This window comes from Sceloporus occidentalis, unplaced genomic scaffold, assembly GCF_023333645.1.
Source record: "Sceloporus occidentalis isolate IW3139 unplaced genomic scaffold, rSceOcc1.0.p SCAF_8, whole genome shotgun sequence".
In the NCBI taxonomy this organism is placed as follows: Eukaryota; Metazoa; Chordata; class Lepidosauria; order Squamata; family Phrynosomatidae; genus Sceloporus; species Sceloporus occidentalis.
Window position 1 is genome coordinate 1,220,930 of NW_028316988.1, and position 25,822 is coordinate 1,246,751.

General features: G+C 46.3%; 1 protein-coding gene across 2 annotated transcripts in view; it reads left to right on the plus strand.

The window, feature by feature from the left end:
- Positions 1 to 25,822, plus strand: part of LOC149307610 (paired box protein Pax-7) — a 105,697-nt gene that overhangs the window by 37,002 nt on the left and 42,873 nt on the right. For both annotated transcript variants that reach the window (XM_089536902.1, XM_089536903.1), the window contains exon 5: positions 21,117 to 21,316. In XM_089536902.1, coding sequence (XP_089393028.1) covers positions 21,117 to 21,316 — 200 coding nt within the window. The remainder of the gene's footprint in view (positions 1 to 21,116; positions 21,317 to 25,822) is intronic.

Here is a 25,822-nt window from a genome sequence, read left to right on the forward strand (position 1 = left end):
TACGAAATGGCCGCTTCAGTCCTTGGTTAGAAGAAGTGAAGTTCTGCATGCAATGCCCTTGAATGCAGAGGTGCATTGTGCATTGGTGCACATGGGCGTGCGTTGTGCGTTGGGTTCAATCGTTGTATGCAAAGGGATCTTGTAGCACCTTTGAGACTAACTGAGCATAAGATGCCATGGCAGAAGCTTTGGTAGACATGGGCCTCACCCACTAACTTTTAAACTGGATCATGATTTGGTTTGAATCGGTTTAAACGACCATGGTTCCAACTTAAGTCCAAATCGCTGAAGTTATTCTGAAAGAAGAAGTGAAGTTGTGCATGCAATGCCCTTGAGTGCAGAGATGCATTGTGCATTGGTGTACATGGACATGCATTGTGCATTGGGTTGCAATGTGCATTGGAAAGCTCTAGACCCATTTAACCCGCCTCTCTTTGACGCTGATTTCCCCCCGCTTCCATTCCACCAAATTGAATCTGCGCAAATGGGAACCAGAACCAAATCGGATTCAGTTTCGCCATTCGGTTTCAAATGAATCGCTTCGGCGCAAATCGGAATCGGTTTATTATGACATAAGTGCATAATGATGGACATTTTAAAAAAACAACAACACAGGAACCGATTCTATCTAAACCGATTAGTTTCCCAATGCGAACCACACATGGGTTATCTGGCTCAGGAACCAGTTTAAATAGAACCGATTCGTAGACTTGTTCCACTTCCTCTGATCCACGGAGCGAACTGGTGCCCAGTAAGGACCTTTATAACTGGACTGTATGACTAGCCATAGAAATGCAATAAAGGATGGTGGTGAGGTGGCAAGTTCAGCTTTAAGGGATGGTCACTGAAGGACAAAGGCAGGAGGAAAGAAGTCGCCAAAGGTTGGAGTGGGCGCATGGCCATAGGCAAAACACCCTTACAGGTCCATAGGAATGGTGGAACAAGTTTTGGAACAATGTCACAATTTTCTAATGCAGCAGTGTTGCACAACCGTTTCACTACTCTGTGCTCCATTCCAAACTATCGGGTGGATAAACTGTTTTGTTCCTGATGAGACAGAGATCTCCTCTTAGAACGGTGGCTCTCAACCTTTGGGCCTCCAGATGTTTTGGACTCCAGTTCCCAGAAGCCCCAGTCAGTAGTATGCTCATTGGCTCAGGAATTCTGGGAGATGAAGTCTCCAGAATCTAGAGGACCAAAGGTTGAGAATCTAGTATTTCGGTCGTCTTAAGTCGCCTAAATTTTCTCGAATTCTCATAGACTTAAGTCATCGAAATTTTCTCATAGGTTTGTGGACTTAAAGCTATGAAAGCTCATGCTGCCAACTTCTTTCTTTCAGTCAGTCTCAAGGGTGCTACAAGATCTCTTTGCATATTGGTTTTAACACAACTATTTTGCAAATGCTGATCAATCCTCACGGAGAATGAGCAGAAAACCAACTCCTTGCTTGGCGGATGGTAGGAAAGAGGTGGTAGAAAGGACTTTTTTAGCCCCAGGTCCATCTGTCCAGCTTGGACCAGACCGTTTAGGAATGACCGGCAAGCGAGCAGTTGATAGAAAAAGCGACAAACCGCCGCAGCGGCCAGAAGACAAACGCTCCATTAAGTCTCCTTTCGCCAAAGCTGTCAGTGTGTTTTAGAAGGGAGGCCCTAATGGATTTGACTCGGAAATCTTGACCGGTTCAGTTTTTTCCTCTTTAAAACAAACTCATTAAACTTGTCAACACTCATTAGGGTTTTTAAGCGCTGAGATCGAGCCACTTGGGGAATGGCTTTGCCTGCGCTGGGCTGGGCTGGAGAGAGGGAAAGCTGGTGGGACCAAAAAAGGGAAGGAAAGCCATCTTTACCCAAGACAAAATAGATGGAGGTTTTGGTGGAACAGCAAATAAAAGAGTCGAGGTGTGTGTGTGTGTGTGTGTGTGTGTGTGTGTGTGTGTGTGTGTCAGAATGGATTAGAATGTCGAAAAGAGAAAGAAGGCATTATCAAAGTGAATTACAAATGACTTTTTTAAAGTGGACCAAGGGCTATCCTGTGTATCTCCACAATCTCAGGACCGGATCATGTCCTGTAAGGATGTTTTTATAAACATCTGCATGGGATAAATAATCCAGTTTGACCACAGTTCCCAGCATTCCATAGCACTGGGATTGAGCCATTGCAGTTAAAGTGGTGTCCAACTAGATTATTGCTGCAGAAATCAGTCTTTAAGGTCATCTCCCCAAATCTTTACATTTGATTCTGGGTTTGTGTACATGATTCACTCCGTGATTTCCAGGACTTTCGGTGTCCTGTTTAAACGATGCTAGGCCCCAACCCCAAATTGGGTCCAGACTGCCTTCACAATGCCCCCAAATAATATTGGACTTTTAGGGGGAAGAGGTGGACAAATCCTTGTTACTTAATTTTTAAAAAAGCATAAAGTCAGTGGTTTTTTAAAATTAAATAATTAGGGTTGTCCACCTTTTCTCATATAGGTTTGCATCCTGTTGCTTAATTCCAACTAGAGTTGTGAAGTCGAAGGCTTTCATGGGCAGCATCCATAGTGGGTTTTTTGAACTATGTGACCGTGTTCTAGAAGAGTTTATTCCTTGATATAGCCCAAAACACCCCCAAAAAACCAACTAGAGTTGTCCCTTTCAGTCGATGGATGAACGGCGAGGCGACACGCGGATAAACCTAACGGCTTGAATGGACTTAGACGGGAGTAACAACAAATTCGAGCCGTTGCAAAAAGAAATTGAAATTGTCGAGAAATCTAGCTTCGTGGTCGAATTTTGCAAAATGCATGGGGTCTGTTCTGCTGCGGAGTAGACTTTCTCTCTCTCTCGTTTCCTTGCTCTCTTTTTGCAAAGGGGCACCTTTTTTGCAGCTTTTCATGACTCTTCTAAGGGAGAGAGAATGCGTCCCTCCCCTCCATTCTTTTTAGAGATAGGGGTGGAAAAGACAGAGGGGAAAGTGGCAGAGGCGGGGAAGGGGGTCGGCGGCGTTGGTTCAAGGGAAGCCCACCCTTCCCGGGGACCTTCTGTTCCTCCTTTTCTTCCCCGCTCCGGACAATGAGAGCATCGGGCTATTCAGCGGGATTGATTAACTCTCCGAAAAAGTTTATTAAGAGGACCCAAAACAAAGGCGGCAAAAGGCGGCTGGAGCCCGGCCTGTCGGTTTTATAGACTAGGCCCTTCATTGTCTGCCTTCAAGGGGGATGCCTGAGTAGTTTTCAATGGAGAGGCTCTCTTTGGAGTGTGTGACAAGGAGGAGGCCCAGACAAGAGTGTGTTAAAAGCGCAAGGAAATAAAAAAAAAAGTGGCGGTCCGTTTTCTAAAAACACCCGCCCCTCCGCCTCCCCCTTTTGCTCCAAGCCCTTGTCCTCCTCTTTTTGCATTAATGTACATCTGCAGAAGGGGACGCGGGAGGGGAGGCGAGAGGAAAGATGGAAGCCCATGCGTTTTCTCTCTGCCTTCTCCATCTACCCACCCACCGTCGCAACCACCGTGGCGCGACCCCCAAGGCAAAACTTCCCCCGCCATATGTTACCCATCAGACCCCCAAAATCTTCCCCCTGAGAGACAGCGTTGTTTGGAGAAGAAGAAAGAAGGGAAATGGAATAAATTTCCACTTGGCCGCCATGCCCCCGGAATATCGACGGTCGCGTTCACAAATATCAAGAGGCGTTGCGGAACATCTCTTAGCAGATGCCCAAAAACGTTTTCAGGGTACAAAGCTTTTCCAACTGAGTGCCATCCAGATGTTCTGGAATGCACCAGTTCCCATCACATCACACTTCAGAAGGGGGATGGTGGGTGTTGTAATCTGGAGCTGGTTTCGGGTCACTTTCCTCCACTTGTCCAAGGTGATGGAAGAGCCAAGCCTACTCTTGCAATCTGGAGGTTCTCCTTATCTCCTGGTCTCTTTGCCAGCGTCCCTTCTGAAGCATCGGACCTTCAAGAAACGGGAAGAATGGCATGAGACATCTGTAGGGAACACATTGCGCACAATAACATCCCCTTGTTTTCAAATATTTGAATGAAAATTCATCCAAAAAAAGGAGACTGGTGCTATATTGAACATTTATGGGTTGTGATATTTGACTTCAAAAACCAGACATTTCATTGAAGTGGGCATTAACCTTGCAAACAACTGAAGGTTGAAACCTTTGTTTCAATCATCTCAACTCTCGTTTCTCTGCCAGTTTCTTCCTTCAGATTGAAGGTTGATTCAGAAGATCCCACCCTATTAGGGATCCCATAAGGAACAAATGCAGCATAGCCAACTAGGGTTGGCGATCTGATGCCATAGTTAAAGCCAGTCATAGGAATGAGTGAATTTTACAAATGCTCCAAATATGTGTGTGTCAGGGTCAAGGATGTTTAGGGGACAGTTGTTAGCATCCATTGGCAAAGAATTGAAAGTCCTTTCACTTGGTTCCAGTTGGGAATCTGGGAATGTAGGGCAGTGGTCTCCAGACTTTAGTCCTCCAGATGTTTTGAACCTCAGCTCCCAGAATTCCTGACTGTTGGCCAAGCTGGCTGGGGCTTATGGGAACTGTGGTTCAAAACATCTGGAGGACCAAACTTTGGATACAATAACAGACTGGGCATTGGCACGATTGAGTAGATTTGGGGAACACCAAACTCTCTAGACCTAAACTGCCTTGTAGGCTGCATCCGCACAGCAAAAATAACCCGGTTGGATGCCATTTTAACTGCCATGGCTCAGTGCCATGGGATCCTGGGACTTGTCATTTGTTGTGGCACCACAGCTCTCTGACAGAGAAGTGTCTCACAGAAGTACAATGCCATTGAGCCATGGCAGAGCGGCCTCAACCTGGGTTATTTCTGCAGTGCAGATGCAGCCATAGAGACATTTGGATGCTAAACTGGGAAACTTGTCTCATTTACCAAGCCCTGAGCCTTTTTGGTAACGTCCAGCTGTGAACAAGTCCTCCATGTTCCCCAGGTGTCCAAGGAGAAGAGAAGGTTTGGGAAGGCCTTCAGGTCCCATGATGGATGACCCTCTTTGCCTGATAATTGGAAGACCATGTGTCTCTCTTTTTGTCCCTCCTAATGAGAGACTCCTTTCAACAGTTGGGCCGAAGACGGCCATAAAAACCAAGTTTTGGAGGGAGGGAGGTGGCAAAGGAAGAAGAGACGACCCTCGCATCCCTTTCTTCCTCCGCGGCTGAACAGTAGCTATTTCATGGCTGGCTCAAGCCGACTGTTCCTCAAGGGAGATCTTTGACATCTGACCCTCGTAACCTGTACTTAGCACTTTTAAAAGGGACACGTACCCCGGAGAGGTGACCTTCACGAGGCCTAAATTGCCAGGGCAAAGCCAGGCTATATATATTTTTTAAAGCGGGTGTCCGGGGAGGGAGGGGGAGGAAAGAGATTGAATGGAAAACCAGAAGCATTCCCAGCTAGGGGCACAGCGGTTCAAATTAACTTGCCCAGTGGTATCCAGAATAGCATTTAACACGCTTCCCGAGTGCTTTGCAAAGGGTCAAAGGGAGCCGGAGCTTATCATGGCGCCAAAGAGCCGGGTGGAAGAAGTAATCCTGCGGCCGAGTGGGCGGAGGAGTCGGGGGGGACCTTGCCAAAAAGTGGGGGGACAAGTCACCTGGCTGGCCTTCGGAAGGTCTTGAACCTCTCCAATGGTCCTTCTCTTTGGAAGCATAACAGGCCCTTGGTGTCCATTGGGGGGAGGTACCAAAATCTGTGGATGCTCAAGTCCTATTAAACACTACGGAATAGTAAAATTGGCTTCCCTTATATCAAATGGCAAAATCAAGCTTTGCATATATATACACACATACACACACACACACAGTTGGCCCTCTGCATTTGCACCTTTGACTTTGGCAGATTTGGTTGTTTGCAGATTTGATTCATATGTTCTTTCTAGGAATCTTTTGGTCCTCCAGCACAACTCTGCCGGATGTTGGCCATAGAGTTGTGCTGGAGAACCTAGACGTTCCTAGAGAAAACACATCTCTAGGCATTTGTAGGTTGTCCAACATGAGTTTATGATCGACTTCTCCCTAATGCTGACCATTAAGTTGCACTGGAGGACTGGAGATTCCTAGAGAGGTGTTCTCTTAGGTCAAAATAATAGTCTTTTTAAATTGTGGGGTTTTCCCCCCACATTCACAAGGGTCCTTCACCCCTAACTCCAGAGAATGTGGATGGACTGCTATGTGTATGTATGTTTGTTGAATATTTTCAAGCCCCGAATACTTGAATCCATGGATAAAGAATCCCTGGATAGAGCGGGCCGACTATATATTCAAGCTGACTTGAGTCCGATGTGAAGTCAAAGGCATATGGCTCAAAAAAGAAAGAAAGAAAAGGTGCTTTTCCTTGTTGACCCTAGGCAAGTCGCATGCTCTCAGCCTGGCAAACCCTCTCTGAAGAAGCGAGCCAAGAAAACCCTACAATAGGGTCTCCGTTGGGTCTACCTAAGTGAAAAACAACTCGAAAGCACACAACAACAATCTTAGTGGTGGCCATGGGTTCAACCCACCTCTCTTCCCACTTGAAGGCCCAGCAACCAAAGAGGTTGGAGCGGTGAAATGAGACGTTCCCGGTTCAAAACGTTGGAGGTTGGCATGTCCTTGCACCCCAGCCTCCATGCAACCTTCCATCATGTGCAATGCCTGGAACGGTTTTGCGCTCTGAACATGGTCTGGAGCTCATTCCCCAGTTTGTCTTTTGAACCATCCAAGACCGGAGGCATCTCTCCACCCCGACCTCATTTTGGGATCAACTCTGAATGACTCCCTCAACTAATTAAACCCCAAAGTCACAAGAAATATAAAAGCTTTTGCGGTCACACCTTCTTTTCCCCCCAAAGGAGTCCTTTGTACCCAAAACTCATTGAAAGGCCAGGGAGGGAAGAAGAAAGGGGACGAGTTAAGTGGTATTTATACACTTGTTTCCTGGGGCTATTTATATCTTGGTCTGTCTGTTCTTTCCCCCTCTTTTCTTCTTCTTCTTCTTCCCTTTTTTCTTCACTCTGCAAGTATTAAAACTCAGCTGGGGGTGTTTGGAAGAAAAGGAGGGGACCTCCGCGCTCAGCGTTCGCTCCCAAAAATCAAAGCAAAATGTTTCCATCCTGGGGAAGAGAAGCAAAGTACGCTGCTTGGGTTGGGTTCTCTTTGCTTTTGCTTTTGCGACTTTGAGCAAAAAGTTTGCCGTTGCGTACGTTCTTCCGGGAGCTTTTCAGGTTAAATATAAACCCGTTGTGGCTTTGATGGTGTTCTTGCCGTTTTGCTGTGAAGTTTTATTGCGTGCAAAAAAAAATCAAAGTCGACTCAGGAAAAAAGTTTGGGACGTTGGCCCCAGTAGGATTTTGTGGATCTCTTTGAATCGCAGAATTGTAAAAGCAGAAGGGATCCCAAGGAATATCTAATCCAACCCCCTGCCTTCCCGAAATATGCCCATCCAACTTTATACAATCCTGGACTTGGAAGGGACCCCAAGGGTCATCCATTCCAACCCTCTTTTGCCATGCAGAAAGACAAAATCAACCCAATAGATGCGCCAGATGCGCCGATCCCCAGAAGGCCTGGCTGAGGCTAAATTGGTTTGTCCGGACTGTGGTTAATGGGGAGTAGAATGGAGGTTTGAGGGATGGCGTGTGCATGGTTTGTGGGGGTGTAAGGATGTCCCCTTTCTGGGTGAAGCCACCTGGTTCTTTTCTTTTCCCCCATCAGGCTCCACTTAAGTCGGTGTACCTTCAAATGAATGGAAAGGGGGAAACCCGGGGAGGCGTTTGAAATGCTTTAGATATGGAAATGTTGGCCAGTTGTTTATAATTTGGCTTCCCTGCTCCGTAACCCGAACCTGATGGAGGCAACAAAGGTTCGGGGCTCCTGAAAAGTTTCCTACCTCCAAAGTTACTGGAGGGAAGCCAGGTCCCTTGGAAGAAAAGGCTTTTCTTTAAAATGGGGGGAGAGGACAGAAGAGGGGCTTGTTTGTTGTTCTGCTTAACAGGCCTGTTCCTTTCTATCCCTGGGTCTCCCTTTTTACTGTTTGGAAATGGGGTCTTTGTTGATTCCTGGACAACAATGGAGCCTTTATATATACACATGCGCATCATAAAGAAAGATCTATATAGATACAGATGGATTTTTCATTTCTGTTTGTATATACGAAGAGAAGTTCCATTGTTGTCCAGGAATAAACAGAGGCATGGATAGATCATGGATGGATGGATAGAATATGGATAGATTATGGATAGATGGATAAATGGATAGATCATGGATGGATGGATAGAATATGGATAGATTATGGATGGATGGATGGATGGATGGATGGATGGATGGATCATGGATGGATGGATGGATGGATGGATAGAATATAGATAGATTATGGATAGATGGATAAATGGATAGATCATGGATGGATGGATGCATGGATGGATGGATGGATGGATGGATGGATGGATAAATTATGGATAGTTTATGGATAGATGGATAAATGGATAGATCATGGATAGATCATTGTTGTCCAGGAATAAACATGATGGATGCATGGATGGATGGATGGATGGATGGATGGATGGATGGATGGATAGCTGGATAGCTGGATAACTGGATAGATAGCTGGATCGATGGATAGACCGACAATTGGGTAGATTATGGATAGATAGATAGATAGATAGGTAGATAGATAGGTACTAGTGTGGTTCATGAATAGAACATAGAATCATAGAGTTGGAAGGGACCCAAAGCCATCTAGTCCAAACATCTAGTGCTATGAGGGAAGGCACAATACAAGCAACCCCTGATGCCCTTCTAACTTCTGTTTAAAGACCTCCAAACAAGGAGAGTCTACCGCCCTCCAAGGCAGTCCATATTACACTTTCAAAGAGCTCTCACAGTCAAGACATTCTTCGTAATATTTAGGCAGAACCTCTTTTCTTATCACTTGAATCCAGTGGTTCATGCCATAGTCTCTGGAGCAGCAGAAAACAAGGATCCAGCCTCCATTAGACATGCCTTCAAATATTTAAAAAGGGCCACCTTCTGCATGGCATTCCAGATATTTAAAGATGGCCATCGTGTCACCTCTTGGTCTTATCTTATCCAAGCAAAAGCTATCCAGCTCCTTTAGCCATTCCTTATAGAGCTTGGAGGGTTCTAGACCTTCCACCATTTTGGTTGCCCTCCTTTGGACACGCTCCAGCTTCTTGAATTGTGGTGGCCAGAACTGGACATGGACATGGGATTCCTGGACACAGGATTCTGCATACACTTTGCTGACTCTTAGCCGAGCACCACCATGGCATAGTGGTTTGAGCGTTGGACTACAACGCTGGAGCTCAAGATTCGATTTCATGCTCAGATGGATGACCTGGAGAAGTCACACTCTCTCAGACCTAGAAAACCCCATAATAGGGTCATGACCTTAGGGTCACCATAAGTCAGACCCAACTTGAAGGCACACAACCACAAAGCCTAGATGGACCAGGGATCTGTCTTCATACAAGGCAGCGACTCATGCGACCTGTTGGTCTGACCCAACCGTGCCACTCTGGGCACCAAGGCAGGACCTTCCTCCAAAGCCAAAGTCCTACCATTCTTTCTTTCTCTCTTTCTCCTTCCCTCCTTCCTCTCTGCCCCCTCCTCCCATTTGGCAAACTCCGACCGGCGGCGTTTGCTCGCCGCGCGGTCTCGGCGTGACTTAATATGTAGCACTAATTAAGAAATAAGTCGCTTGGCCGGTTCCGCGGCAATCATTTAGCCAAGTTTACTAACCACGGTTGGCTGCCTCGAGAAGCGTCATTAGACCACGCTACTTACGGGCATAAAATTTCTCGTTTTCTGCTTTTCATCGGCCTCACCCTGGAATCGCGGTTTTGCTTTATTTATAAATTTGCACTCAAACAATGCCCATAAACCCATTCCCAGAGTGTTGCAAATCAGAAATTTGTCGATGTGGAGAGGGTTTTCTTTCTCCCACCCCGTTCCCTCCCCTCCTTGCCTGCCACCTTCCAGGGACGGATTGCCTTGCTTTTTGCTTGGGAATGGCGGGGTCCATCGCCAGCTGGGAGGGCAGGCTGTGCCCATAGACGGATTGGGCCAGAAAGGGATGGAGCTGGCAGCAGAGCTGGCCTGGCAGAGTGGCTGTGCTCAGGAAAGGGGTCTCTTTTGTACCCAGGGACTCAAATCAGCTCCTGGTGAGAAGCATAGTTCGCCATGGCTGCAGGATGAACGAATGGTGAGATACATCGTTCATTGATGGATGAATGGATGGATAAATTGGTGGATGGATGGATGGATATCTATCATTAGGAGGAACTTCCTGACAGGTGGAGTCTCCTTCCTTGAAGGTCTTTAAACAGAGGCAGGATGGCCATCTGTCAGGGATGCTTTGATTTCCTGCATGGCAAAAGACAAGGGTTGGACTGGATGGCCCTTGGGGTCTCTTCCAACTCTATGATTCTATCTATCTATCTATCTATCTATCTATCTATCTATCTATCTATCTATCATCCCACTATTCATCCATCCATCCATCCTGTGCCCATGGCGAAGTATGCCCTGCAGAAGAGGAGGAATGCTCTGCTCTCATTACACACAATTCCAAGTGGAAGAGGATGTGTGAAGCATCATTGGTTGGTTAACTGGTTGGTTGGATGGATGAATTTATGCCTTCTGAATCTGAATTGAACACACAAGGCACCAAGCTGGCTCTTAGAAAGAGGTTTTCCTTGCCAGCATTTATCCAAAGGAGGGTTGCCGTGGCCTTCCTCTGAGAAAGCGTGACTTGCCCAAGGCGACCCAAGGGTTTCCATGTTGCTCATCCTTGCTTCTTCTTCACTCAAGACAAAAAAGGGTTAGGTATCCTCATGGTAAACAGGAAATGAGGAGGGGGAATGAGGAGGGGTTGTTAGTGGGCAATAAAAATACCATCGACATGCATTACTGGAAGGTCTCAGCATGCGAAGTTGCTATATCCCAACATTCCATGACTGAGTGGGGATTTGAACCCTAGTCTATAGAGTCATCATTCAACATTCAACCCACGACACCACGCTGGCTCTCATTTTGAGCCCATACCCACCCAAAATTCCTCTACCTTTCCCCTGCCTTTCCTCTGAGTGGGAAGCGTTGAGGCCTCGGCCGGCTTTGATAGCCTTGCTTGCTTTGTATCTGGGCCACAACCCTTTTATTAGTTTGTTTAGGGATTAATCCCTCCACAAAGGGCTGCTGGGACCACGGCAGCCCCTCTCACCTCTAGTTTACATCTAATAATGGCCTTAGGAAAACCCCATTTCCCTTCCCTTTCTCTCTCTCCCTTCAAAATCTAGGATGGAGAACTAGAAATCCCTTCTCTGGTCCACTTGCCCAATTCTGGTGTTGAATGTGCCGGACATCACACCAGAACCGGGATTTGGGCCTTGCATCATCCAAACGGGACGCTGCCAGAACAGGGCAGAAATGGACCTTTCGGCAAGTGAAGACAAGGCTTAAAGCATTTACTCATGTATAGGACACAGGAGGCGATGCTTTGATACTTTACAAAAGCCATCATGGCATTGTGGTTTGAGGACTGGACTATGACTCTGGAGACCAGGGTTCAATTCCCAGCTCAACCATGAAACCCATTTGGTGAACTTGGGCAAGTCGCATGCTCTCAGCATCAAGGAAGGAAATGGCAAGCCTCCACTTAACAAATCTTGCCAAGAGAACCAGTGGTAGGTTCTCCTTAGGGTCACCATAAGCCAGAATTGGCTTGAAGGCACACAACAACAACAAAAAATAGGACACCAAGAGATGCCATGAGGTTCTGTGTGAATGCTAGTTGAGTTTGGTTTTGCTGGTGTAACACCAGTGAATTCTTGGTTGGCGAACTTTAAGGAAAGAACTAGAACTCAACTTACTACTTGAGTTGAGAAAGAGAGGGAGAGCTGGAGCCAGAGAGAAGTTGCAGATGCCAGGGCTAAGGATCAGGCCCTTGCCACCTTGAAAAAGGTTGTGGGATTTTCAGTTGTGTATTTAGGAGGGAACACAAGGGACAAATTCTTTGTCGTGGGATTCACGCATTGCATTTGCATCTCTTTTGCATTTTTTAGTTAGGGCTTTAAGGTTGCACCAAATGATGCCGAAATACAGAGCATCTCAGGAAGACCTGCACTGGATTCGACTGCAAGACAAATTGGACTCAGACTCTCTTGAGTCCTTGATTCTTAATAAATCTGGGTTTCAACTCTTGTTGCTTAAACTATATTAGTGCAAAATTAGTTACCCCATTTCCATTTCCCCCCCTGGAACATTCTGGTAAATGGGAAAGAAGGCTCACTTGGGTTTGTTTTGGAAGAACTTACCCAAATCTTCAACTTTTCAAGTTGGAAGGAACTTGAGTCGTTGGTCTTTTTTGAAACGCATAGACAGGAGAAAGCAACCCTTGCCGATTTTCCCAGGCCTTGCGACAGGGAGAGGAAAATGCGGAAGATGATAATTAGAGGACGTTTACATCCATTAACATTGTTCGGCTGCAGCCGCGGATGACAGCCGTGTCTATTCAAAAGTGAAATGTTCAAAAGGGTGGGCCTTCAAAGAGGGCCTTGGATCTTGCGTCCGTCCATCTCCTTAAATCTGCCTTGACTCCCCGTCATGCTTCACAAGCTTCTAGTCCTTTCTGGGCTTGCAACTTCACATGTAGCCCAACTGGGCAATGGTTTTCCTTCTTGCTGTCCCACTGGGATGACTGGTGGCGAGAGGAAGGGACTGTAGGACGGTCAAGATGGATTCACTAATGCTACCAAACCATGATCCAGGAGCTGTGTTCTCCTAAGAAGCCAATCCCATACCTTCCACTAACGATAATAGTTCAGACAACTTACTGGTGGCGCACACATCCATATATCTCTTCACCCATTTCATGTTGAACTTTATCAGATCGTACAGTTGAATGAGCGCCCAACTTAACCAGATCCTATACTTTGACAGCATCCTCTGCCTAATTTTGCTAACACTTGACTAACTATTGCCTTCAAACCATCTCAAAGGGAAGGATATATCCCACAACCAAGAAGACCATCCATCCCAAGGTGACTGCGGTGAAGAACATCTCCCCAGTCTTTGGGGAGACTATGACATCCTTTTGAGTTTCACAGACGTGTTTTGCCTTGACGCAAACATAGCTTTGAGAGCCCAACTCATTTGCACTTTGCTTTGACCATTGTCCTCATGTCCTGCTCCTGAGTTTCCATCCTTGGTCTTCCATTGAACCAGCACATCTAGATCTAGGTCTATCTAGAGACCTAGATAGACCTGATCCAACACACCTCTTCTTATGTCCTCAAGTTCTTGTTCTTCTTGCCCCATCCTTAGTCTTCCATTGAACTTTGGAAAGAGGTGCAGAAGGAGGTTGATTTCTTTCTCTGTCTTAAGACAAGGACCTAGTTACCTGTTGGCTAGTTCCAATTAGAGCAGACTCATCCAACCAATGTTAAATAGGACGTCAGTGTTAAATAGGGAGTCAAGCAGTTCAGTCTACGCTAGTCATGACTAAGATGAGGAAGCAGATTGATCAATACCATAGATTCGCAAGAGTCAATCCCATGGATTTGGTGGGTCTACTCTGATCATGGAACCAACAAATTGTACTGGTTTAACTATTAGATTAGGATTCTAATTTGAATCTCCACCTAGTTATGGATTGCCACTGGGTGACTTTGGGCCAGCCATACTTTCTCAGCCTCAGAGGAAGACGATGGAAAACTTCCTCTGAAGAAATCTAGCCAGGAAAAGCCTATGATCAGGTCACCAGTTGCGAGACAGAACAACAAAGAGAATTGACATAATGTTTTGGTTTCAGTATTGGACTAGGACTCCAAGAGGTCTGGGTTCAAATCTCCTCTCAGCCGTTGGGTGACCCTGGGATGTCACACTCTCATCCTCTGAAGAAGGCCATGGCAAACCCTGTCAGAAGAAATATTGCAAATACAACTCTCTGATTGGGGCATCTTAGAGTTGCCATAAGTCGGAAATGACTTGAAGGCACACAACAGCAACAACAACAAACTCTAGTCATGTCTAAGACTGAGATCCAGGCCAACCAACCCCAGGGCCTCATGAGAGTCAACCCCACTGATTCATTGGGTCTACTCTAGCAGTGGCTAAGATTTGGATGACCAACAATGACCGTTTCGTCTGTTCCTCCACATTTCAGTTGAGGATCCTTCCTCCTCCTCCTCCTCCTCTTCCTCTTCCAATTCTATGTCCCTTCCTCCCCCAACGTTCCCATCCCAAGTGTCCTTTTCCAAGCCGTCCAAGACACTCTTAGTATTCAAGCCGTACCTTCTCGGAGAGCCCAGGAACTGGTGCGCCCGGGTTTATTGATATCGCTTTGGCTTGTCAGCTCCACATTCAGGCAGCAAAGGCCCCCTAAGGTGCCTGTCCGGGCCGTTCTAAAGAGATCAGCACCAAGAGGAGGAGGAACAACAAAAAATGCCTCCATTTTGCCCCCCTACTGTTTTTTGTCCGAGGTGAGACAATGCAAAACGGGGCCAGCCCTGGTCCGAGGGATGACAGGGCTGATAAAGAGCCCGAGGATGCAGGGATATCTTTCTTTTCACTCCTCACCGCAATTCTTCTTTCTGTCACTTCCATTCTCTTCTCCCTCTCCTTTCTTTTCTTCCTGGGGAAGGAGAGACAGGCCAAGGGGTTCTCTCGCAGGCAACTGTCTCACCATTTCAATTCTTTCTTTCTTTCTTTCTTTCTTTCTTTCTTTCTTTCACCCTAGTTTCTTAAGACTTAAATGGCACCCCGGCACTTGTGGTTGCCCAACGTTGAACGGAGGGCGGCCTTTTTGCCAGTGGCTTCTTTCTTGCCTTCTTCCAGGTGCCTGGCATTCATGCACTTCTCCAACGGTGCTGTTATTGCGGGCCTTCAGGTCATTTCCAACTTATGGCAAGTTTTCTTGGCAAGTTTCTTCAGAGAGGGTTTGCCATGGCCATCCTCTGAGGCTGAGAGAGCATGACTTGCTCAAGTTCCCCCAATGGTTTTTTGGTGGGTTTTTCAGGCTCTGTGGCCATGTTCGAGAAAAGTTTATTCCTGAATGTTTCTCCAGCATCTTCTGTAAAGATGCCAACCACAGATGTTCTCCAAAGTCATAGTCCAACATTCAAACCACTGTGCCACACTGGCATGCTGGAAGAGGTATAATCGTTTCAGCCAGGATGAGTTGAGAGGAAAGGAGATGAGGAATAGTGGTGGAAAATGGAGGTCCAAACCACAGCAGATGTGAGGCTGCTTAACATCTGAGATAGGAACCCAAACCCAAATCACCAGAACCTGGAGGTTCTCTAAAGTCCACCTCTTGCTTCGTAGTTGTTGTTGGGCACCTTCAAGTTGTTCCTGAATTATGGTGACCCTAAACTCGAACTTATCCTGGGGTTTTCTTGGCAAGATTTGTTCAAGGGAGGGGTCTTCCTTTGCCATCCTCTGAGGCTGAGAAAGTGTGGCATGCCCAAGTGAGTTTCATGGCGAAGTGGGGAATCGAACCCTGAGTTGGAGTCCAGTGCTCAAACCACTACTCCATGCTGGTTCTTGTAATGCGTCACATGTAATGCGACTGATTTCAGTGGTTCTACTCTAGTTGGAATTGATGGTCCAACTCTCCCATCTCTTGACAGTGATCCCAAAACTTTGGTCCTCCAGGTGTTTTGGACCTCAGCTCCCAGAATTCTTGACAGTGGGCCAAGCTGACTGGGGCTTCTGGGAATGGGAGTCCAAAACATCTGGAAGACCAACATTAGGACACCACTGTGCTAGGTTTATAATCCAAGGGATTATAATTCTTCTGCCTCTTGCTAGGACCTGGGGCTGGAAAGAGGAAAAGTCCACCATGGATCATTCAGTGATCAGAAAATCTGTCTTCTTTAGCTGCCCGTGAATGCTTGCTCTTTAGGCCTCAAGAAAATATACGTTTGGTAATATGGGCCTAAGTCTTACAATGGTTCCTGACTAGAAGAGAGCCAAAGTATGGAGCCCTGGTGGCACAGTGGTTCAATGCCTGTACTGCAGCCATTCGCTCAAAACCACAAGGTTGCGAGTTCAAGACCAGCCAAAGGGCCCAAGCTCGACTCAGGCTTGCATCCTTCCAAGGAGGGAGCTAAAATGAGTACCCAGACTGTTGGGGGCAAATTAGCTTACTTGCTAATTAGTTTACTTGCTGTTCACCGCTATGATCTTTGGAATAGCGGTATATAAATAAAATAAAAAACAAATTAAAGTAGTATAGTGAGTGTTGGACTCTAGAGGCCAGAGTTCGAATCCCCACTCAGCCATGGAAACCCACTGAGTGAGGTTGGGGAAGTCATACACTCTCAGCATCGGAGGAAGACAGTGGCCTATAAAGTTCAGATGTGGCCCATCTAATAATAATAATAATAATAATAATAATAATAATAACAACAACAACATTTATTTATACCCCGCTCTTCAGCCAAGGCTATCAGAGCAGCTTTTATGAATGTTCTCTTTCCAATATGCCTTAGGGTTGGGTTAGATGACCCTTGGAGTCCCTTCCAACTCTGTAGTTCTCCAATTCATGCCACTTTCTCTACTGCTTCTTATGCTGCTTTCCCAACTGGAGGGCCTCTGGTTGCTTTAGACCATAAAGCCCACCTTCCTGGGGAATATGGGAGTTGTAGTACAACATTTATTGGAGACGACAGGTTCATTGGAAAGCCAGGATGGGCCTGCCTCAAAATGCATCCCTGTTATAGCTGCAGAAAAAAGCAAGAGATTCCTCTTCTTCCATCTGCTCAAGGCGTCCCAATGGTAATGCGTTGCTGGATGCGGCAGTCCCCAGCTGAGCATCAAATGACTTTTTATCCCCCCTTCATTTTCCCAGGCTGGCTGCTCGGTCTGTTTGGTATTCTTGGACCACTCCGCTGACGCTCCTTCGCTCTCATTCTGCCGGGGCCCGAATTACTAGATTAAAACGCATATCAACGATTACGCAATTGGTTTTTTCGGCGTACGGCTTTCACGCCGCCGAACCTTAAACTATGTTAAACTGTAATCAAAACTCGATGAGGATTGGGAATTGGGAAGGGGGGGTCGAAAGGTGGAGAGGTTAGAGAAAGCCTCTGAATTGAATCCCAGATATCAGTGATCAGGGTTTCGTTGATATTGCTGATATGATCAGATTTATGGGTGCAAGGAGGGCAGGAAAGGCCATCTTGCTTCTGCATTCAGCGTACATTTCACCCCAGTATTTGTCTGTTAAGCATCTTTTTTAGGTGAGATGAGGGACTTTGATTTGGAAAAAATATCATTTCCTTCCTACTATAGCAATCTCTATTATTATTATTATTATTATTATTATTATTATTATTTTCCAAAATTGGGACTCAAAGCGACTCACTGGTTTAAGAGCACAATGCAATTAAAAACATACCAAAGTGACCATTAAAATAGAATTAAGCCATTGCAAACTATTGGGACTCAAAGTGGAGTTCCGACAATCAGAAACTTGGTAACATAACCGTACAAGGAGAAGTTGTGTATCACAGTTAATGTGTAATTCTGCATATGGGGATTTACATGGCACAACCGTAATGTAACGCCTGGGCTTTGTAAAAGCATATTTGCTCAAAATGTGCATTCCCCCCCCCCCCCCCAAAGAAAAGGATGCATGCAGAGATGTTTCTTAAGCTGAGAAGTGCTATGGATAAATGCCAAATCTAATGGAGATGCTATGTCAGGGCATATTAAGATACACAGGCAGCGGATTGCAAAGGTGGCATATAAATGAAATAAATAAATACGTTCGTTGTTGTGTGCCTTCAAGTCATATCCAACTTATGGTGACCCTAAGGCCAACCTATTCTGGGCATTTCTTGGCAACGCTTCTTCAGAGGCAGTGTACCCTTGCCTTCCTTTGTGACTGAGAGCATTTGACTTGCCCCAGGTCACCCAGTAAGGATTCGAACCCTGGTCTCCAGAGTCCTAGTCCAATGCTCAACCCACCTTTTGTCTCCTTTCTGGGTATAATGGTTGTATGTTGCATGCTTTACACAAGGGTTACGTAGTGCTGATGTAGCGTATCTCCCCATGTAAATATCTATTCTACAGAAAGAAGGTGCCGGAGTGCAGCTTCGGTCTCTCCTTTGCATCGGATTTACTGATGCGTTGTAGTTGCATGTTTTACACATGGGTTGTGTAGTGCTGCCATAGCTTATCTCCCATGCAAAAAGCGTTCAATCCTTCCAAGCCCAAGGTAGATAAGGACATCAAGGCTTGTATCTTCAGGGCTGGCAGATTGTTCAGCCTACAGTATTTCCAGGTGGTCTCCCATCCAAGTACTAACCAGGCCTGACCCTGTTTAGCTTCCAAACTCAGATGGGTTTGAACATGCTCAGGGTGGTGTGGCTATTGTCGTGTGCCTTCAAGTCATTTCTGTTTAAGCTATCCTAAGGTTTCCTTGGCAAGGTTTGTTCAGAAGGAGGCTGAGAGAGTGGGCCTCACCCAAAGTCCCCCATTGGGTTTCCATGACCGTGGAGATTCGAATCTGGGCCCCATTCCCACTACCTTTTAATCCGGATTGCAATTCGGTTTGAACCGGTTCAAACAACTCTGGTTCCCACTTAATCCGAATCACCAAAGCGATTCCAAGAGGGGAGGCCATGCTCCAGACCCATTTAACCTGCGTCTTTTTGACGCTGATTTTCCCCCCGCTTCTTTTTCGATAAACCGATTCGGCACAAGCATGTGAACCACAAGCAGATCAGAATCGATTCAAATTTCCCCTTCGGCCAGCTGTAACTGAATCATTTTGAATCGATCCATTTGTGAACAGGAATCAGAAGTGGGGTATCTTGGTGACAGAAAAAGACAGAAAATGCTACCGGGGTAAATGTAGTGGGAACCATGCTCTCCAACATCAAATTGATCCATCAATTTGGATTGCACACCAATTTATCTGTAAGTGGGAACGAGGCCCTGGTCTCCAAAGTTGCAGTCGAACCACCAACGCCTGGTTGGCAATGGATCTATCCATTATTTGGTTTTGCAAGCCATGCGTCCAGCTGCTTTTCAGGGTAGAAAGGCTGTGTTGGTGAGCTGTCAGCCAGACCCTTGAGAAAGAGGGGGCAAAGGGTTTGAAACGGCCCAGATGGGACCCTCGGAGCGAGCGGCAGAGAAAGGCAAAGCCTGAGAAAGGAAGGGAGACGCGGAGAAGTGGATGTGCCTCCTCCGCGCTCCCCCGCCCCTGGAAAGCGCCAGGCAATCCGATCCTGGCTTTAATGAATGCAGCCGCATGCCTGCGCTGGATGGCGAATCTTTCCAGACGGCACCGAGGTGCTTGAGAAGAAGACAGGAGGACCTCGGAGGACCTGGAGGGTTTGAGCAGAGCCTGGAGGGTCTCACCGTGGCCAATTCCTACCTAATCCTGTTGATTAATTTAACTTTCGGGCCTAAGAGTTGCGCCGAAGCGATTGAAGGGGAGGCGGGGTAGGGATTTGCGGAAGCACGGAGCCAGGAGAGATGGAAAGAAAAGAAAAGGAAAGAAAAAAGAAAAGAAAAGGAGGGGAGGGGGATCTCGTACTTTTCCTATTTCTCCATTTTATACTGTGAAAGAGAACGGAAATGTTGAGTGCATCAGAGGCAATGGAGAGATAGAAGCTACAATGCGGCATCTTCTCACTGTAGAGTAAATATTTACATGGGGAGATGCGCTACGCCAGTACTATACAACCCTTGTGTAAAGCATGCAACATGCAACCACAGTGCATCAGTGAATCATTTGCAAAGGAGAGACTGTAGCTGCAATCCACCATTTTCTCAGTGTAGAGTAAATATTTGCATGGGAGATAAGATACGCCAGAACTATGTAACCCTTGTGTAAAACATGCAACATGCAACCACAATGCATCAGTGAATCAGGGGCAAAGGAGAGGCCTAAGTGGCAATCTCTCACCTTCTTAGTGTAGAGTAAATATTTGCATGGGGAGATACGCTACACCAGCACGGCGTAACCCTTGTGTAAAACATGCAACCACAATGCATCAGTGAATCAGATGCAAAAGAGAAGCCTAAGTGGCAATCTCTCACTTTGTCAGAGTAGAGTAAATATTTGCATGGGGAGATACGCTACACCAGCACTATGTAAGCCTTGTGTAAAACATGCAGCGTGCATTTGGTTGTATGTTGCTGTATGGCAACATATATATATATATATATATATATATATATATATATAGTCAAGCCATGGTTAGTTCAATCCATGGATAAAGAATCCGTGGATACGGAGGGCTGGCCGTCCTTAACTAAGTTACGGATGTAGCATATTGATATATTGTTGATATTGCACAGATTAGCCCAAGCCGTATCAGCCTGCAACGAGTTGTAAGGCTTGGTTTAGAGGAAAAACATTCGGACACCAACCTACAAGGATTGCAAAATAAAAATGTTGGGAACAAGAGATGGAGGAGAAAATCAAAAAGTACAATGCTGTCCCTCCTACTCAGAAGTCTTAGCTGCCAGGTGCAAGTTTCGGAGTGGCATTCATTTGAGACGAAAAAAGGTGCGGAAAAGGGCAATTTGGACGATCAAAGGCCCCAAGTCAACCCAGCGATGAGAAAATGTTTGGGATGTGCGCAGCTGTTCGGTTTAGGGGGGGAAACAAATGGGGGGGAAATACAGCAGAGATGTGCAAAACAAGGCATGGCATTGGAAAAAGCAAGGTTTTCCTTCCGCTTCCCAACTGCTCCATCTGCACTGCAGAATTAGTACAGTTTGATGCCGCTTTAAGTGCCATGGCTCCATGCTATGAGATCCTGAGATTTGCAATTTGGCGAGATGCTTAGCCTTCTTTGGCAGACCTCCTTGGTGCCAGAGCAAACTACAAATCCCTGGAGCTATGACAGTTAAAGCAGTATCAAACCACATTATTTCTGGCCGCTTGACATGAGAGTCTTGGCTGTTTGGGATTCATTCTGCGCAAAGTTTGTGGAACATCCCTTTCTGCAGAAAGCGGCATTTTCTGCAATGCAGACGCAGCCTAAGAAATATAGAGTTGTAGTTGTTGTTTTTTCTCCAGGTGTTTCCCTTTCTCTCTCCATCTCTTCATTTCTCTTTTTCTCTCTCTTGTTTTTTCCAGGCAACAGGCTGGACGAAGGTTCGGATGTTGAATCCGAACCGGACCTTCCCTTGAAACGCAAGCAGCGCCGCAGCCGGACCACTTTTACCGCCGAACAGTTGGAAGAACTGGAGAAGGCCTTTGAGAGGACCCACTACCCAGATATCTACACCAGAGAAGAACTCGCCCAGAGGACCAAACTGACCGAGGCCAGAGTCCAGGTATGGCTTTGGAAATGAAATCCTCTCTCATTTTTTATGAACCCTTATGTCTTGCTTTCCTTCCAATGAGTTCACAGTGGAGTAATGGGTCTCTTTTCCTTTGCACTTGATCTTCACAACAACAACAACAGCCCTAGGATGAGAGAGAATGGCAGATAAAGCGGTGCCGAAATGGATTATTTCTGCAATGTGGATGCAGCCAGGTCATCCTTAAGGTTGCATCTGCGTTGTAGAAATGATGCAGTTTGAGACTAACTGCCATTGCTTTGTCCTACGGAATCCTGGAAATTGTAGTTTGCAAACAGTTTGTAGTTTGCAACCGGAGAATCGGATTGGCAAGACTCCTTCATATGTGGTCTTCTTTTGGGGGAGGAGACCAGGCGCAGATGGACATTATCCATTTTAGCAATGGCTGGAAATTGTCCCTCGCCAGTTCCCAACCTCCCTGCGAGAGGAAAAATACAAAATTTCCAGCGGCCGTGTGAAAAGTTTGGACCGTCAACACAATGAGGCGAAAGAGGGGCACTTTTCTCCAAAGCTGTCATCTCCCAGATACACACACACATGCACAAACACAACTCATTTGTTGCCCGTGGCCATCCCTCTCCAAGGCGCTTGGCCCAGAGAGAGAGCCTTGCCAAAATTCGCTTTGCAGCTGTTCTCCGCCTCGCATTCCTGACGGCTTTTCTCATCCCGGCCTCCTGGCACCGTTGGTTTCTTCCCACCAATTTTAAAGCCATGCCTCCTCCTCCAAATCTCCATAAAAATGTCCTGAGCATCGTAAGATCTTCCCACTGGCTCTCCAGGCATCCATGCGCAAGCTTTCCAAGATCTTGAAAGAGGATGTTTGGAAGGAAACTAGGATTTGGACTGCGGTGAAGGTGTGGGTTTTGTTGTTAGCTGCCTTTGAGATGACTTGGACTCATGGATGATGAGACATCTCCAAGTGCTTCTATCCTCACACTTTGCTCAGATCTTGCAAATTCAGGCCCATGATCTCCTAAATGGTGTCCATCCATCTAGCATACAGTCTTCCTCTCTTTCTACATACCTTCACCTTTCCTAGCATTATCATATTTTCTAGTGAGTCTTGCCTTGTGGCCAAAGTACAGCAGCCTCATTTGGGTTTCCACAGCCAAACAGGGATTCAAATCCTGGTCTCCAGAGTCATCATCCAACCTCAAACCACAGAGCCATGTTGGTTTATGAAGGACCACCTTTGCAGCTAGCTAAAACCCAGAACAGCTTCAGATTCCAAAGTTCACCTTGTTGTTGTATGCGTTCAAATTGTTTCTGATTTATGGCGAACCTATCATGCAAGTTTCTTCAGGTGCCATCGCCATCTTCTGAAACTGAGAGAGTGTCACTTGCCCAGGATCACCCACTGGGTTTCATGGCCGAGCGGGGATTCAAACCCTGTTCTCCAGAGTCATAATCCAACACTCAAACCACTACTACACCATGCACCTGCACTGTAGAAATAATGCTGTTTGGCACCACTTTAACGGCCATAGCTCCGTCCTGTGGAATCCTGGGATTAGTAGTTTGTAGAGACGCCGACAGTGTTTGGAAGAGAAGGCTACAAATCCCAGGATTTGTAGGCCAAGTCTACAAATTTGCAGATCAAATCCCAGGATTTGTAGGATGGAGCTACAGCACTTAAGGTTGTCCCACTGGTCTAGCTGGGGACTTCTGAGAATATGTTGTTGTTGTTGTTGTTGATGATGATGATGATGATCTCTACCTACCTCTCCTTATGGATCAAGGCAGGGAGCAACAGATTAAAATACAACACACAACAGTTTAAAACACATAACACCAGTTAAAGTCACTTTTCATCCATTTGCTGGAGAGAGGAAGGAGAGATGAAGATCCGGTGAAGAGAAATTGGTCCAATACTGAGACTTTTCGCCAAAAAAGGACAGCCCAGGATGCCAACCGACCACCCCAGGCATCGTTCCATAAATTTCACACCCTGCGAAGGAAACCTCTAAGCCCACCAAGGACGACAAATTTGCTGGGAACATGGGCATGAAGATACAGTTGTGCCAATCTTGTTAAGCCTCTTCCAGCTGTGTCCAGTGAGCATTAATTCAAGGGTTGCTTTCCTTGCAGTTTGCACCAGTGATCTTTCCATCATCTGTGATGAAGACATTGGAATAGCTGGAAGATTTTCCATATCTTGGCTCAAGTCATAAATCAATATAGAGACCGCAGTCAAAAAATCAGAAGACGAGGACTTGGAAGGGCAGCTATGAAGGAACTGGATAAGATCATGAAGTGTAAAGATGCTTCATTGAACACTAAGTATTAGGATGGTCCATGCCATCGTATTTCCAGTTTTCTGCCTATGGTTGTGAAAGCTGGACAGGGAAGAAAGTGAGTAGGACAAGAACCAAATCAATTGAGATGTGGAGCTGGAGGAGAGTTCTGCAGATACAACGGACTGCTATAAAGACAAATAAATGGGTCCAAGAACAAAGCTTGAACACACCCTAGAAGCCAATATGGTTAAATGAAGGCTGTTGTACTTTAGCCATATCATGAGAAGACAGGACATGTGACAATGTGACATATGACAGTGGTAGGACACCTTCTCCATCCAATATGACAATGGTAGGACACTTTCTCCATCCAATATGACAATGGTAGGACACTTTCTCCATCCAATATGACAATGGTAGGACACCTTCTCCATCTAATATGACAATGGTAGGACATCTTCTCCAGCCGGTATGACAATGGTAGGACATTTTCTCCATCCAGTATGGCAATTCTAGGATATCTTCTCCAGACAATATGATAACGGTAGGACACCTTCTCCATCCAGTATGACAATGGTAGGATATCTTCCCTATCCAGTATGATACTGGTAGAACATCTTCTCCATCCAGTATGATAATGGTAGGACACCTTCTCCATCCAGTATGACAATGGTAGGATATCTTCTCCAGACAATACGATAATGGTAGGACACCTTCTCCATTCAGTGTGATAATGGTAGGACATGTTCCCTATCCAGTATGACAATGCTAGGACATCTCCTCTATCCAGTATGACAGTGGTAGGACACCTTCTCCAGCCAGTATGACAATCTTTTCAGTAGTGGGGGACTTACAGCCCAACACAAGGCAGGTCAAAGAAGGCTTGTGTAGATGCAGAAATGACTCCCCAATCTCTGGAAGATGGGTCTCCATCACCCCTGTTTCCACTTAGCCACCTTGCCTTCCCTGCCATCCATCTTCCACCAGTACCGAGCCCTTATTAAGGCAAGGGGAGATCCCTGGGGGTCTTCAGTTTGCCTTCACCTGACCTCCCCTCCTTTTCTCCTTGTCTGACAAATTGTGGGAGATGACCCAGGGCTGGGCTAATTTGCTCCAGCTTCCTTCCAGGAGGGAGGCCTCGGTGCAGCTGTTGGAGACCTCTGGCTAAACCGATCGCTCTTCCCAAGGAAAATAAGATCTATGGGACTTAGCAGAAGTGGTGACTAACAAGCCCCATTTGCTGCAAGGGGTGCAGCTCTGGCTGGGATCAAGGTGGGATTTCACCTCCTACGTTTCTCGCTATTGACGAACTATTCCAAATGCGTGCTGAATCAGTGAAGAACTATTGCAGGGGAGATGCATTTAAGAGAAAGTGCTTTTTGCAAAAATAAATGCAACAATGGCCTCAATGCAACACTCCCATTTAGTGTAGTGTAAATAGTCACACGTTGACATGCACCATAGCAATACTACACAAGCCCCATGCCGACATTGCACATTGTGGGAGCCATTGTGCAGTGCACACTACACAGTGCACAACTGCAATACATAATTTATGATGCGCAACCGCAATATTGGGATTGCAACTCACACACAAACCCCCACAATAGAGAGCCCTGCAAATGCATGAAAATACACACACATACCTTCACCACACTCAAGAACCACATACTACTCCTAAATACCTCCATTTTTCCACTCCAGTCCTTCTCAAAATGGCGACCGCAAGTGACAGGAAGTCACTCCCTGGTGCCATTTTGAGAGGGACTGTAGCCTAGCAGTAAATGGAGGTATTTGGGCTTGCTGTGGGATGTGTGTCCCACAAAAAGGATCTGGGAAAAGGGGGACCATCCCTGTCTCCATCTCAATGGCCCACCCTTGCTTTAAAATATCTTCTCAGTCCCCGCATTTTGTTGTCATCTTTTTAATTGAACCACTTGGGCCACGTTTTCTGGAAGCAGGTGAGACATCCGAACCCACATTCGGCCACTTGTTTTTCGTTTGGACATAGGAGAGGGCAATGTTTTTTCAAGGACTCGGCTAATGATTTATGCCTGCTCATCCGAAGAGGACTTTCCCATCTGTTCCTTCCTTGGCAGATGGCAGAAGCTGGAGTCTGAAAAGTGGGAGGCATTGCAGGGAGGGGAAAAGATTTAGACGCTGGATAAAGTCAGGATGTTCAGCATAGGCAGTAGAAGAACCGGGGTGCGTCCACACTACAAAGTTACAACACTTTGACCCC